The following is a 16,346-nucleotide window of genomic DNA, read 5'->3' on the forward strand; positions in this document are numbered from 1 at the left end:
AACTGAGAGCTGTCTCTGTTTAATGGTTGCCTTAACCCCAGGGCTGTGTTGGCAACACCTCAGTCCCACATGCGAGATTCTTATTATCCTTTTTTAAGCCACCCACAGAAAAGTTCTGCAAAAGTTTTCTGCCAAGGAACAGCAGAAACGATGATGCCAAAACACCCGGGAGGGAGCTCAGAGCCACAGCAGCGACATGGACCCAGCAGCATGTTGGCTCCAGCTCCATCAGCCCTTGTCACCCTGCCATGTCCCGGAGCGAGGATGTCCGAGAGCCCGGGAGGACCAGTGAGAAATGGAGATGGATCTTCAGCCTAATGGACACTGAAAATGTTAAACCCCAAAGAAAGGAGCCAGAAGGCATTTGGCTCTCGGCAGGGGCTGCGGGTGGGATGGCCGAATGTGCCAAACGGCGTTTGTTCCATTTGAGTAAAGCACCAAGTGGGTGGAGGGAGGAGAAGCTCCACAGTTATTCTTCAGCACTCAAACACATGACAAAGCCTGGCTGCTAACGTGACAAAGACAAAACCAAGCAGTTATTAAGTTACCCTGAGCACAGAGACAAGTTAAATACCCCTTTTTGTCTCCGGTTTCCTCCCGAGCCCTGTCAGAGGGAGCTGCTCCTGCTCCACGCAGCTTCTGACAGTCCTGCTGAGGGGAATAATGAATTCCTATAGAGCGAGAACACTACCTGATGCCTCGTCTTTATCACACAGGATCTTCGCACCATGGCACTGTTATTAGGAGAGCAGTCTCCCAAAAAAAAACTCCAAATCATAGGAAAAAAACACTTGGGAAGGGGATTTGAGCAGTTCCTCCTTCCACAGCTGCACAAGAGCAGTGCTCAGTGAAACACGACTTGGCTTCTTATCCCCAGGATCAGAACAGGCAAAACCTGGTGGCTACAGGGAAGAGAGAAGTCCTTCTCTCTGCTCCAGCTTGGGAGTTTCAACTCATGCCAACACAGTTGCCTCTTCAGCCAGCTCCTCCCTGCCCCATGGAATCACGAGGCTGCTTTACACCTCCGGAAGTTTTCCTCTCACTCCTTTTATTTACATCCAGTTGAACCAGATGTTTAACACTGCTTAACATCATTTTCCTCCATGCATTAAAAGATAATACTATTGACTTAGTCAGCTTTTGCTGGTGGAGCCCAAAGCCGAATGTGGGTTGGGTTTAGTTTTATTTTTGTATCGCTTTACAAGGAGGCAAATTCAGGATATCACCGCTCGTTCCTCAGGAATCCTCCTGCTTTATAAATTTTAAAACTTGGGTATTTTAAATTCGCTTTCAAGTCTATGAGGCATCAGAGAGCACTTCAATCACGGGTTTATGCATCTCCCCACAGTAATGAAAGCAACAGCTTCCACGCCTGTTTGTCTGACTTCCCTCAAGGAAAAATCAAATTCTCACATCGCAGGATGCCAGGAGCTGCGTCTTCCAGAAAAACACCAGAGACACTTCCCCCCACTGCTGATCCCTGCTGGTTACTCCAAGCTGCAGGCGAAGCACCCGCCTGGGACACAGTGAGATCCCGATCCCAGGGCTGACGAGGGATGGAAAGGAATCAGCGAGGGCGGATGCACCCCAGTGCTGAGCTGCATCGACTGATGACCACAGTGAGAGGCGGGTTACAACAGAAACACCTTCATGAGCAACCCAGACACACTACAGGACAGGCTGAGGCATCACTGCCAGTTTGAGTACCACATACCCATTGGGCTCACAGGGACCCCGCACTGGAGGCTCTCGCCCTCCCAACTTCACCCTGAGATATGAGCCAAATCACGGCTGTGCACAGAAGGGGCAGCCTGAAAAACCATGGCCAAGCCACCCCACCCCATGAGAGCCCACTGTAAGGAGCTGGCTTGGCTCTGGATCCTGCACTTGGAGCATCCCCTATCCAGGAAAGCAGAGCTATTTCCAGCAGATAGTAAATAATCACCCGCACAGTGAGCCCAGCTCCACCCAGGCAATAGGACTCATCTGGCAGATTGAACCATGCCAGAAAAACATTCAGAGAGAACCCAAAGCGGGCAGAGGGACTCTTGGCTTTGGGTGAGGGCTGAAACAATAAAACAAAGGACACTCGAGTCTTAAATGTCCATCAGAGTCCCATATCCCAGCACCATCCTCCCCACTGCAAAGGAACAGATTTTGCCCACACTGCCAAAATCACCAGGAACTATGAAAATGCAATGAGGCTCCATGCTCCATCAGTAAACTCATTTATTCTTCCATAGAGCCTGCCTCCACCCCGGCAGCTGTATGCTAATTCCTCAGCGCTGCTTTATTATCACTCAGAACAGATGTTCGAGCCGCTCCAAAACCCAGAGGTTACAAACCCCATTAACCTGGTATGGGGGGTGCTCAGCACCACGGGAGCACCGGCTCTGCCCTCCTGCAGCCAGAGCCACTGCTCCTCCAGCGCAGCACCAACAGCAACCCGGGACGGGACATGGGAAACAGATACACTGGTAATGGCTAAAAGTACCCCCAAACACCAAAGGACAAAGATGGAGAGACCAAAGGGGTGATGTGATTTACAGGCTTGTTCCAAAAGCTCAGGGAAATTAGCTACTTTTAAAAACTGAGGCACAAATGTGGATGCAATAACCTTTTTTCCCTTTTTTTTTGAGGGGGTTCTGTCTTTGCTGGGGTGTGTGTGCAAACAAACACAAGATAAATCCCCATGGAGTGGATTTCTCCAGCGCAGCCCAGTGTGGCTCCTGGAGTAATTAATGCCAGGATCTATTTATGACCTTTGCATAAATTGTTCTTTTCTGACAGGAAAGCTGTTAAACACGTTGGCAAATATAATTAAGAGGGAAGGGGGGTGTGACAAAAATCTGGAATTAAATCTCTCTCTAATTAGAAAGGCTTTTTGTGACAACTTGGCTAAAAACACCGCTCTCAAGCAGATACTGTAGTTTCATTAAAGCTTCTTCATTACCCCTCCTGAGATAACTGAGCCGTCAATACTTGGGAAATTTACCTCTAACCTTTGTCACCCCTAAGAAAAACAAGTGTTGAGGTGTCCCTCCCTATGGGTAAAGCCTGGGGACATGCACCCCAACACACCAAAGGCTGTAACGCCTTTGGGCAAGGGATGAGCAAAACCTCTGCATGGCCCAGGTGCTGCATCAGGGCTGCGCTGCTGCTCCTCATCTCCCAGCCATGGGTCACGGTGCAAGAAACAGGTTTTGCTGCCGATAGCTCAGGACATTTGACCACGTTCGCTGTATCTCAGACCAAGTCCTCGCTCCACCGGCACAAACATCCCACCCCAGCCACTGGAGAAAGCAAAACTCAACTGATGCATGAGAACAGGTTAAAGTTAGAGAACAAACTGCTGTGTTGGAGAACTTCCAGCACTTGGAGACCAAACCCAGCACCCAGCCCTCACAACTGTAACATGAAAACGCAGAGGGCAGGATCCCATCTGGCCAGATCCCAGATCTATTTATTTTTAAGGTATTTTAGAAGGCCCATGAAACGGTCTGGTTTCATGTAAAACTATTTGCCCTCAAATAACACATTTTCCTACATCTCGGCTGGTTTCCCAAACAGAAGATAACCCATGCAGTGAGGCGCTGGGTGACCAGGGAGAGGGATGCCAGGGGCAGGAGGTGCAGGGACACCGCTCTGGGAACATCAGCAAACCCCAGAGCAACACCTGCACCGCTCCTCCTGCACCTTCACACAAGAAAACCCACTCATTCGAGGGAGCCTGGAGCCGACAGGCTGCGCCCTCTCCTTTGGGGCTCAGCAGGGACTTTCCTGGAAGATCCCTCACGTGAGAAAGTGCTTCCCATAAACACAAAGGCTCTCGATGCACTCACGAGCCTGCCCCGGAGCTGTACACATTTCCTGTCCTGGGAACAGACCATTCAGCCTGGGATTTCCAGTCTTTAACACACTCTAGCTCTTCAAAAAACATCATTTTATTTGTATATACCTCCCATCACACACATACATCTGTCTATCTCCCATTCTTGTTGTTCTGCCACAGATATGAGCCCAATCTCTCAGGAGTAGGGCTCTGCTTTAGCAAAAACCTGTTTCTCTGCACAAACTTGGATGCTCCCAGCCCAGCTGTGAACATTCCAAATACCTGATAAACCCAATGGAGCCAAATACAGCCTGTCCTAGAAAGCAAACTCGGTTTACACAGACATCTCCCTCAGAGCAGCCCGGGGGACGCGTCCTCAGCAAGGACACGCTGATGGGTCCTGTGCCAGGCGCTGCCACGGGACTTTCCCACAGGAATGGTGGAGCTCGTCCCATCCACAGCTCTCGTGCTGCACCGGCTCCATTGCAGAGCGCAGGACATCGCACTCCTGGGACGTTCCTGGGATGTTCCTGGTGCAGGCGGCCGCGGGTTTTCCACGCAGCCCAACACTTCCGTCATGCCCATGAGTTCAGCGGATCTCACAGATAACTCTGTGTTCACAGCAGTAAACACAAATCACTCCTCCCTCTCCTCCCCTTCTTGATCCACAAACCTCCTCTGTTCCCTCCTCAGCCCCTTTCAAATACCAGATGTTCCATTTAGCTGTAAACCACTATAAAACACAACAAAAGATACGAATGCTACAAAAGAGCCAATTTACTCCCCCCCTGCATCAGTTTTAAAGCATATGCTTGAAAAGAAAGAGCAAGTTTCCTCTATGGGAACCTTCCAACCTCCCCATCTGTCAAACCTGACCCCTGTGGGCAGAGCTGTGGCTCTGGTGCAGGCAGGAGCCGGCAGCTGCCCTGGATGGAGCCAGGCACAGCCCAGAGCTCACTGCAAGTAGGGGATACACACCCCAGAAAGGCAAATCCTGGGGGCAAATCCTTCCCGGTTGATCACATCCAAGGGCAGCATCTCTCTGCGCCAAACCAGGCTCACCCCGTCAGCACGGATCGGGATAGAGCACAGGCTGCTCCTGACCAGGGTGCACAGGGCACCTCGCAAGACGGGAATGCTCCCCAGGTCCATCAAGCCTGGCAGATCCAGGCCTGAGATGTCAAGCGGCATCACGACAAATAAAAGCTGTTTTAGAGCTGTGTCTCTAGCAACGCTACAGAGTCTGCAACGGGGAGTTCACTGGATCACACGAGCGAGGAGCCAAACGAGCAGAGCAAGTCAGGATATGACTCAGGCTGGTGCCTTTCCAAGGAGGCAAAGGAGGACCTTCCGGCTCAATCCCTGCTGTCCAGACGGGGCAGGCCCTTGGGTTACGAAACAAGAACAGATTTCACATCATCTCGTGCTCCCCCAGCACCGGCGAGGGCGGAAGCGAGACAATGGGCAGCAGCATCCTCTGTGGTGTGTGCTGGGACGGGAAGGGCTGCAGCTCCCCCCCTCCCCAGGTTACAACAACCACTTCGGGGACTTCAGAAGAAAAGGGCTCCTAAAAGGGGAGTTGTTCCAAAGCGTGTTCTACAGGACCTGTCAGACAGGCTGTGGAATTTGATGGCCAACAAACTGCTGCTCTTCAGTGACTTCTACTGAGGAAAACTGCTTTTTTACAGAGCAAGAAGGCTTTGAGCCTACACACAGCTCAGCAGCCTGACCCATTCGCACCCGCATGTTTTCCAATCTCTTTCTACAGTGGAGTCCTTCTGCCTATTGCTAGAGCAAGAACGCCCTCTGACACCAGGAGAGGACTCAGATGATCCAATTACCTGTTATAGATGTGCCCCTGTGGAACCTTTCAGGTCACGGCATCTTAGCTAAGCCTCAGCATTAACACGGACTGAATTCAACAAGGCTGAGCTACTCCAGAGTAGGATCCAGGTCAAACACCCCCAGGAGCAGCAGCACTACAAAACAGCCATGTCCTGGGAGCAGGCTCAGCAGTCACAAGGTCATTGATAAACCCGAGGTGTAGGAGGCTCGGAGAGAGGAGCTCGAGTAGCACAGTTCTGCTGTACACAACCCCCTGCACCGGACAGCCCTGCCTCACCACCACCGCTGCGAGGATGGAGGGCGAGGGGTGGCTCACTGAGTTGTACCGCGGATGGAGCACAGCCCCGAGCTGCAACCGAAACAAACAGAAGGGGTGGGGAAAGACTCTGTTATATTAGAAACAGACCTTTTTCCAGGCTTCATCGCGAAGGGGAGATACAACACTGGGAGAAGTTGTGTCATTAATGCCAAGCCTGAAGTTGTCAAATGCAGACCATAATTAATAGCTGCCCTGAAGAAGAAGGTCTTTTCCCTCCAAAAGGGGCATCGGAGGGCACAGCTTGGAATAAGCAGGACACATTGCAGGGGTGGCCCTGGAACCCAGGAGGCTGCTGAGCAGTGACACGAGTCACCCCAGGATAAACTGCCCCAGGATGTACCCAGATCAGAGCCCCAGGTCTAACACCGCAGCAGAGCTGGGGGTGATTCAGTGCTGGCAGCGGGGGCAGGAGTGGGCTTTGCCTGGGGCCAGCACTCACGGAAGCAGCACCATGAGCCCCCCAGATCCCGGGATGCTGCAGGGACAGCTGGGCAGGCAGATGGACACAGCATTAACACAAGAGCAGGTCGCCCTGATGGGGCACCAGCAAGTCTTTGGGTGGGATGGCAGATTCAAAAAGCTGTGCTTACTGCTGGACGAGCAGCCACGGGTCCATTTTAGTATCTCAGAGAGTCCAAGAGACCCAGCTGATGTCGAGGGCAGTGTGAGGGAGGGGAGAAAGAAGAACAAAAAGCTGCTGTGGAAGGGGATCCACGCTTTGAAAATCAGAGAGAATCTTCATGTCCAGAGGTGAAGCTCACTGAACCCCACCTGAATCGATGGGACCCTGGTGCTCCCAGCCCAGCCCGGGCTGGGCTGCTGAGACATGTGTGATTGATTAGAGGCCACTAAACATGGGCTTAGGGGGAGTCAAATGGAGAAGGGACAAAGAAGAAGAGAAGAAGAAGAAGAAGAGGTTTGTCTCTTTAAGAAGGGACAAAGAAGCTGATCAAAAAATTTGCCCTTGGGTCAGTGTGAAGCAACATTCCTATCGGTGCCAAAAGCAGGTCCCTCCTGGCTCCATGTGAGCTGGAGAGAGCAAAAAGCCCGTAGCCCTGGCCAGGGGCTCCCACACCCAGGAGCCACAACTCGGGGTGATGGGCAGGGGTGAGGCAGGGATTCTCACCCCCCCCCGATGTAACCACAGCCCCGGATCACATCCTGCTTGATCCAGCCTAAATTTCTACAGCCCCAATTCCTCACCCATCCGCAGCAGTTCAGCATCACAAGTGCCACTGCCTGAAAAGCAGCCACTTCTCCCTGAGGGACCTGGCAGCAGGTACCCCGTGGTACACCCAGCACAGGGGATGGCCACCACGAAGGAGGGACAAGCTGAGCATTGCTTACAGCTCATCAACATGCTGCTGAGATAGAAGGCAGCTTCCAAGACTCGTCCCAACTTGAAAAACAACCAAATTGCCTGGTTTTTTGGCTTTGTGTTTTAAAGGCACCTATTCATCCAAGAGTCTGTTCCTGGTAGGTATTTAATGCAGGTATTTAACTCGCATCAATCATTCAAGGGGGAAAGAAAAAAAGTTTTCACTGCTTTTCATGCTTCTTGGCAGAGCCAGCAGGATCCATCTGACACCTTCCGCCTTCTCCTGCCCCAACAGAATACATATGAGCTGCAGGTTCAGTTATAACTTGCAACTTCGCCAAACAGCTAAAAAGAGGGTACTGCCTCCAGCTCACATGAGGTTTTAGGGTGCTCTTTGACATGCAGGAGGGAGGAAGGGGGCTGGAAAGAAAGCCTGCAACCAGCTCCTATTTGCAAGGGGCTCACGAGTTCGGCTGGACAAGACAGAGCACCTTTTTTCCCCTTTGTAAAGCTCAGCACATCCAAACGGGAAGTCACTGAGACACAGTAAACAGGGATATGTAATGAGGCCATTTTTTATAGCCTGTTTTGGAACAGAACCCAATTTCAAGAAGCAGAGAGTAAATAAAAAGCCAGAGGACCTGAGCAGGGTAAATCGGAGAGTAGCTACACAGACCCTGCTCAAACAACCCACCTACCCCAAGAACACCAAACCATATTTAACTACTATCATGACATATGGAAGTAATTACAAGCATTGTAGCTATAAAGCCTTCAGGTGGCATGTTAAAAATCCCAAAGACTTGTGAACAGTTACTGGTACCAAATAGGCCAACGTGCCTTCATCTCCCATATAGCTGGGGGAAGCAGTTGCCACAAGCCACCCGCTCCCTGTCGTGACGGCAAATGAATCCTGGAATCCCAGACTGGTTTGGGTTGAAGGGACCTTAAAGCTCATCCAGTTCCAACCCCCTGCCACGGGCAGGGACACCTTCCACTAGAGCAGGTTGCTCCAAGCCTCATCCAACCTGGCCTTGAACACTGCCAGGGACGGGGCATGAGTATGAGCACCTACATAATTGATAAACAGGACTTTGATATCAAATTACTGGCATCCTCCAGACCCTTCTCCAGGCTCCCTGCACAGCTTAGCCCAGTGCAGGTGTGACACCCATCAGTCCTGGGATGTCAGTTGTCTGCGTGGTTCCTTAATAAGAGCAGAACAGAGCAGTGGGCAGCCAAGTCATCACGCCAATTACATCTGCTGTGTCTCAGCAGTCTCGAGAGCCCCAATAAAACCTCCAGGCGCTGCAGACCGAGATGGATTATCTCTAGGGAGATGTCAATATGCTTCAAAATAAGAATCCTTAATGAGCTGCCCATTACTGCTAATCAGAGTCTGCACACACAGATACACACATTACATATACGGCTGCTTCATCTCAAGTATCCAGAAGATTCTGAAGCAGGAAAAAAAGAAGATATTTAGCAGTGTCCCAGCCAACCTTAAAGGAAGCGTGAATGTGATGTGGTATCAACAGCAGCCTTCATATTAAAACAAATCCTGTGATTGAGCCCTAGAAAGGTGCAGCTGCTTTGCTGTAGGTACCAATTTCCACTTGTCCCAATATAGAATCATAGAATCCCAGCCTGGTTTGTGTTGGAAAGGACCTTAAAGCTCATCCAGCTCCAACCCCCTGCCACAGACAGGGACACCTTCCACTAGAGCAGGTTGCTCCAAGCCCCTGTGTCCAACCTGGCCTTGAACACTGCCAGGGATGGGGCAGCCACAGCTTCTCTGGGCACTCTGTGCCAGCGCCTCAGCACCCTCCCAGGGAAGAGCTTCTACATGAGGAATGTCAATGTTGTGGCAGATACACCACAACAGCGTGCCCAGGCAGCCAGGACAGGGGCAACAGGAAGATGGGGCTTCCATCTTCAGAGGTAATTCCTTTTCAGAGGTAAGCCCCACCTGCAAAGGCAGCCGGCACCCACGAGGTCTCTGCCTGAGTGTGGAGCCCCCACCTCAGGGCTCGTGCACTTCCCCACACACAGCAGTGTCAGGAAGGATCAATTTTATCCAAGGCAAATGCAAAAAAAGTTGAAAAATAACAACAATCCCCAAAGCAAACACATCAAATATCAACCCCACCCAAACCTGCAGGATTCTATTGCACTTAGTTTTTATGCTGAAACACAAGTGAAGAATCATTTGATTTGTATTTGACCAGAGAGTTAACAAAATTACAATTCAAACCTCGTTATTGATGAAAATCCAAAGCTGGGAGATCTCCATCTTATAAATGGAGCTTGAGATGCCAAAGCAGCTGTACCACAGAGCACTGGGAATTAGAGCCAGCTACCAGGGAACAGGAAGAGAAACGGGATTCTGGAGACGACTCCGCATAGGGATGAGGAGAAATTCTGCACCAAGAGCTGTGCACAGGGATGCAGCTTGAACTGCACCCCCGAACTCTGACCACAGGAACAGACACAACAATCAATCAGAACTGAGGGCAAGTGCACTCATCCCACCCCTCCAGCCAAAGCAATTAGCAGAAATGGAGTTTTACTCGAGGCTCATTTCAGTGCACGTGAGGCCAGATGAGAACCCGGCTTTAGGATTTTTTTCCTGGTTATTTTGTTAGTGTCCGTGGAGGTTCAGTAGCTTTGAGTCACCCCATCCTCATCCTGCCAGGCTCCACCAAGCAACAGACTCAGCGCTTTGAAACTGAGCAGGAAAACAAAGCAAACTTGAAATTGCAACATAAGGAGGTGATTTTACTGATTTATTTATTTGTTTAAGCATAAATAAATAAACCACTGCTGTGTGGCCAGCCTGGCCCTTTCACCAGCCTGGGCTCCCTGCTGAACGGGTGCAGGAAGACTTCAGGAGGATTGGACATGGGTTCAGCTCTCCACAGCACAGAGCACATGTCCCTGCAGCCTCCCCCATGGCAGGAGCAGGACCCAGGGCTCCAACTCCCCACACAGCTCCCTTCCATACACCTTCCTCACACCTTCCATACACCTTCCATGGCTGCAAGAACAAAGCAGCATGGAAGGAGATTAAAAAAACCACAAACACACACACACAACGGTGTCTGGATCTTAAAACATTTCTTCGCAGAGATGTGATTTCACCCCTGGCCTTTGAAACGATGCTCACCTCGGGCAAAAATCTGTTTCTCATTACACACCTGCACAACCCCATTTAATTCACTGAGAAAGGTGGATGACAGAATATTACCGGGTGTTGCAAGTCAAGCACAAGTGTCTTGCCCCCTGGCATTTTGACTGATTACTAAAAACCCAGTAATCTCTGCAGAAAGGCAGAGCTGTGAGCAGCCCAGCCAGGCAGAATGTGCCTCTATCATCAAACACAACCTCAGAATTTTCCAGGCACATTCTGTCTTGCACATCCCTTCTGAATGCATCACAGCTGTGTGACAAAGATGGGTTCCTACACTCTTCTGCTGGAATTTGGCCTGGAGAGACCAAACCACTCACCAGCCCTTCCCCACCGCTCCCGGGCTGCCAGCGCCGTGCAGGCACCGAGGTGAAGAGCAGCAAGATGCCTCCTGTCTGCAGCTACCCCGGGGGAGAAGCCAGAATCCCAAATTCAGGAATAGCCAGAGAAACACCAAGCACATAAGAGCAAGTACAAGGACTCACGTCTAGATTGCCTTGGGTTCCATCCCAGACGAGGACAAGCATCCATTACCGTACCAGGCAATGGCTCTGCACATCCCCAGGGCTCGGCTTCAACCACATTTTGCTGGTGTGCTCTGACCACCAGGTCCTGGCAGAGGTGACCACCAAAGCCGTCAACTCCTGAACACTCCTAAAGCTGAGAGCACCCAGGTGGGGTGGGTAGAAAGCAATTTCATTAAGGGCAGCTGAGCTGCAAACTCAACTCCAACAAGCATCACCTGCCTGGGTAAGCGCAGCAGGAGCCTCCACTCCAAATCACCACTGGGATCTTCCCTAGATCACAGGCACCATGTTTAAACCCCTTCTGCATTCCCCACAGGGAAATACTGAACCAAAATTAGGTTTGTAGGATCATAGTATTTCCTTACAACTAAAAAAAGCAGCACAGTGCCATTCCCGGCACATTCTAGGAACGCCCCAGTTTCCCCACACCTCCAGCTCCAGCACAACAGTTTATATTTGGAAGCATCACTCTGTATGGAAGACGGTTTGATCAGTTTATAGCCTGGAAAGCCGAGAGGAAATCTCAGGGCATTGTTCCACCCCGGGAAGAGCCGCTGGTGCTGTGTTGTTATTTACTCTCACCAGCAGCTCTCACGGGCTGGGTTCACCACGGGGCTGAGGCTTCCCACCCCGGTGCCATGCAGGATCGGGGTCTTTGGCTCCCGAGCAGCTGCATCCCCACGTTCAGAACCTCAAAGCACAGCCCCACATCCCGGTCCCCAGCACTGGGTGCCCTGGCCCGCAGCAGCTCCCAGCGTCACATCTGGCTGCACAAGGAGGCCCAACCTATGCAGCACCATTGCCCTGGGACAAAACTCCAGGAGAATAAGGAAAAGGCACTTGCCAGGGAAGCAGCGCGCTGGCACAGCGCAGCTCCAGAGCTCATGTTCACATTATACATTATTTATCTCCAAATGCTTTAATAAAGTTAAAGGGAATCTCACATGCCTTTGCTACCCGGAAATTTCCCTTCACTTTTACCAATAACGCCTGTGGTTGTTCAAAAACAAAAGCCAACAGTTGACATCCACTCATCACATCAGGGGCTGCGGGCAGGGGGGACACAGCACCCCACTGCAGTTGTTTCTGATTGATTTCACTTCCCGATTCCCATGCAAATGCCGCGCTGCTCGGCTTGCAAAAACAAGAGCCGAGCACTTAAACCCCGAACAACCCAAAGGGGCTTCATTTCTATTTTTTCGCGTTTGTTCAGGCCTGCTCTCACCGAAACAACAGGACCTGGGAACACCTCCAGGGAGGAAGCCCCGAAGCTTCCAAGCTCCCAGGGCTGGAAGCCGTGTGCAGCGCAGGGGAGCGGGGCCCGAGCCGCTGAACCGGGGCCGAGGTTACCGGTTACCCCACGACAGATGTGGCACCGGAGCCCCGGCCCGGGGGGACAGGACGGGACCGGGACCGGCACCGCGTGGCCGGGCTGGGGACAGGGCTGCAAAGCACCCGCGTTAGGGCGGCTTGGGGTGTTTTTCTTGGTTTTATTTATTTTCTTTATCGTCTGTGTTGTAGATTTTTTTATTTATTTGCTTATTTTGCTTTTAATCTTCCCGGCCAAAGTTCTGTCCTCAAGGCAGCACCGCCCGCTCCCCCAGCACCCCAAAGCACAACTGCTGCCTCGTTAATCCGCCCCGGAGCGATCCCCATCATCTCCTCCTCTTCGCCCTATTATTTGCTTTTGTTCCGCGATGACTGCGCACAGAACGAGGGATGTTTCTTTCTGTCCCGGCGGGGGTTCCCCAGCCCCAGTTGCCTCCGCGCTGCGCCCCCCGCTCATGGCACGACCAGGGGGCAACCCGGGGAGCAGGGGGGGTCCGGAGCAGCCGGTGTCTCGCGCACCCCCGAAACCCGCTCCCATTCCCCGTCCCACCAAGTTCTGCAAAGAGCAACACCTCGCCCGAGGCAGAGCGGGCTCTTGATGTCCCGCACCCCCCGCACCTCCCTACCTGGGACATCTGGGGCCTGAAGTTGATGTCCTTGAGGTCGATGGAGCCGGGGGAGAGGTTGTGCAGCAGCTGGCAGAGCAGGACCCCGTCCCGCAGCGCCTGCGCCAGGTCGAAGACCACGGCCGATGGCCAGACCACCCGGTGGTTGGGGGGCAAAACTTTGCAGTCGATGAGCCAGCGGCCGCACTGCCGCCACTCCTCCATGGCCGCCGCCGCGCTCACACTCCGGCCTTCCTCCTCCTCCTCCTCCGGCCGCCGCTCAGGGGCAGCAGGCGGCTGCTCTGCTCCGCGGCACCGCGCTACCGCCCCGCTCCATCGCCGCCCGCCGCCCGGGGAAGCATCGCTCCGCGCCGGGGCTCTGCGGAGGAGGAGGAGGAAGAGGAGGAGGAGGAGGAAGAGGGGCGGCGCGGAGTTTTCCGGCGGAGGGCTGCCCCTGCCCCCGCCGCGGCCCCTCCGCCCGCCGGGTCTATGCGCGCCGCATCCCCCCGGGAACAAAGCGGGGACACCCGCGCACGGGACACACGGACACGGCGGCGCTGCCCCGCGCTCTGCGCCCCCCCGGCCCCGCGGAAACTTGCCCCCGCCCCGGGCAGGCGGGAGGAGCCGCCCGGCCCCGCCGCCCCTTTGTCTGCAGGAGCCCGGCCCCGGGCGGGGGGGGCTCTCCCGACGCCTTTGCTCGTCTCCCAGTGGGAATTTTCCCCCTATTTCCCCCCTTTCCGTGTCCCCTCGCTCCCTCTCGCTCCCCGCTCATGGAAGCCGCGGTGCCGCTGCCGGGGTCCCCCCGTTCCCCCGGGACCCCGCTGCCCGCACACACCAGATGGGCTTTGTCCGAGCGTGCAGACCCAGTGTTCACCCCATGTTTGGGCTGCAAACACTGCAGGGAGAGTTTTAACCCAAACACGCGATCGGATTCCTTGAGTTTTAAACATAAAGACAACTCAATTAATTACTGGGGTATTATTAACAACCTCAACTCTCGGCCATTAACTCCTTGGCAGCAAACTCTTGAAAAATCTCAGATTTTCAGTGGTGGCTTCCATCCAAATCAGCGCCGCTCAGAACAGCCCCTTTGCAAATCTGTTTCGAGTTTGCTTCCGAGATCCTCTCCCCAGAGTTTGCCGATTAATTTCCAGCCTGGCTTCCCAGATCAGCAAAACCGGAAGCCGAGGCTGGGACGAAGGGAAGCGCTTAACCTGGATGTCAAACAAACGCCACGCTAATCTCTTCCAAATGGAGCCAAGTGGAGATAAAGAAGAAAGAGCGACTCTGCTGGCACCAACCTTCAGATTCAGTGTAGGAAGGAGGATCCCTCCAAAGAACAAGAAACAATTGTTCAGCATTCCAAGGGCAGCATGGCAGGATGGTTAGTTTGAAGAAGACCCTTCTAACCTGATGTGCTCAACCTGCTTTGGTCGGGTGCATGTGATGCTGAGGGGTGGGATGATTCGAGGGGGAGCAGATCCATATGTCCCAGTCTCACAACCAGAGCCCCCCTGCCCCGGGTGCACCCCCGGGTGGCTTCAGGCCCCGGTTCCCGGTGTCCCATAGACGTGATTTGATTTCTCAGAATAACTTTCTCAATCTTTGAGTTTTTCACAAATCTTTTCTCCTGGGTCCCCGCTGGGTCTCCAACAGCACCCAGGGGGCAGGAATCCCAGGGCAGCCAGGGGCAACTGGTTGACTCTCCACTAATCTGCCCTGTGGGGTCAGGTCCATAGCTAGGGACAAGAGGAGGCGATTGTATGTGTGTAATTAAGCTCCAGGCTGCAGCCTGGCCTTTCTGCTGCCCGATGAGCAGCACCTGGCCCCTGGAAGGAGCAGTCAGTGCAGCTGTGAAGGCGGCTGCTGTGGGAGGTGTTGAAGCAAGTCAGGTTCTTACCTCCCCTGCAGCAACGACAGAGCTGATGGCAGAGGAGGGGTGACAGCGGGAAAGAGGAAAACAACCGAAAACTATCAGTAAGACAAGAGAGGAGCCTGTGCCCGGCACACGCGAGTCACAGATCATACAAACGTCCTAGAGCTGGTGCTCCCCTCTCCTGCCCCTTGGCACTGCTGGGAATGACACGCAGGGAATGACGGACAGGCGAGGAATGACGGACAGGCAGAGCTGAGGCTGCTGCCCCACAGGCAGAGGCTGCAGTACCCTCTGCTGGAGACCGAGGGTAGGGCTTCTTCGCAGTCTAATGTGGAATAGGGAAAACTAGGAATGAAGGGAAGGAAAAAAGGGAAGGAAGGAAGGGAAGGAAGGAAAACTTACATGCACAAATATGTTCAAGGTGATTGTACCTTACAAACCAACCACAGCACCCCTGGGGCATGGCCAGCTTTCACAGTGAAGGGTATTTTCTGTCATGTTGGCATCACTCCGGGGAAGCAGCCGTGTGAAAACACCCTGTACATACAAGGCCCAGAGCTCAGAACCGCCGTGCCCCAGCGCCGGGGTCTGTGGGTTGCCATTGCCACCTTCTGGATTAGACCAAGTGTGCCCCAGCCCCTGCTCAGCCCAGCCAGCACCCAGAGCAGATCCTGCCCCAGCTCCTATCGCCAGCAGCAGCTTCGTGCATCTACATCACACCCTCGGGCCCTGATCTCCTTTCACAGGCTATTTTAGGAGACCTGTGCAAGTCACAGCTCGCAGCAGCAGCAGCTCACCAGGGAGGGACACACCGCACCACTGCTGGGGTGCTGCCACTGTCAGCCATGCACAGGCACCCCATGCAGACGGTAGTTCTCTGCCTGGTTCATCCACTGCTGTGAACACACGCCCTGCCTGCCCAAACACCTCATACCCTGGAGCAGTCACTGCAATTATCCTCCCCTAAGAGCCCTGTGCTCCTGCCAGGAGAGCTCGTGGCTTCTTCTCTGCCCCAGGCTCAGGGAGAGCAGGGAAATCACCCTGGCACAGTGCTGGCAGGAGGCATGAACTGGACTCTGTCCTAGCACCAGTGCAGCAGCCGCCAGCCACGGGTACTCTTTGCTTAGCCTGGAAAAAGGCAGCGCCTGAGAGCACGGCTCCACTGGAAAAAGGCTCCCAACCCAGCACCAAGCTCATGAAGCTGGCATTTCCCTGTGGAACGGTCTTATGGGGCCCGTGATGCCCCAACTCTGCTCAGTACAAACACCAACACCATCATTCCACTGCTGGGACACCTCCTTCAGCACCTTCCTCCACCAGTCTCCACCTCAGAATCTTCCTCATCAAAACCAAACCCACCCAAAGCATTTCACAGTCCTAAGGAGCAGAGTGAGGGGATGTTCACACAGCCCCGTACACAGCCACATCTTACAGCAGAGCAAGGCCCGAGCAAAGCAGACACAGGGGTTTCCTTGGAGGAGGGAGGAGAGGAACTAACCATTGGC

The 16,346-nt window shown here is 53.4% G+C and overlaps 1 protein-coding gene across 7 annotated transcripts in view; it reads right to left on the minus strand.

Annotated features, from left to right (window-relative positions):
- Positions 1–13,529, minus strand: part of VAV2 (vav guanine nucleotide exchange factor 2) — a 107,263-nt gene extending 93,734 nt beyond the window's left edge. For 4 of the 7 annotated variants that reach the window (XR_003994514.2, XM_030507337.2, XM_030507335.2 and 1 more), the window contains exon 1: positions 12,987–13,190. Coding sequence is in view for 6 of the 7 variants with exons in the window: in XM_030507337.2 (XP_030363197.1) it covers positions 12,987–13,190 (204 nt within the window). In the remaining variant the exon portion in view is untranslated. Of the gene's footprint in view, positions 1–12,986 lie in introns of all 7 variants that reach the window. The other 3 variants (XM_030507333.1, XM_030507332.1, XM_030507331.1) reach the window with 1 other exon arrangement.
- Between the last annotated feature and the right edge of the window lie 2,817 nt (positions 13,530–16,346).

Source organism: Strigops habroptila, chromosome 15, assembly GCF_004027225.2.
Source record: "Strigops habroptila isolate Jane chromosome 15, bStrHab1.2.pri, whole genome shotgun sequence".
Classification (NCBI taxonomy): domain Eukaryota; kingdom Metazoa; phylum Chordata; class Aves; order Psittaciformes; family Psittacidae; genus Strigops; species Strigops habroptila.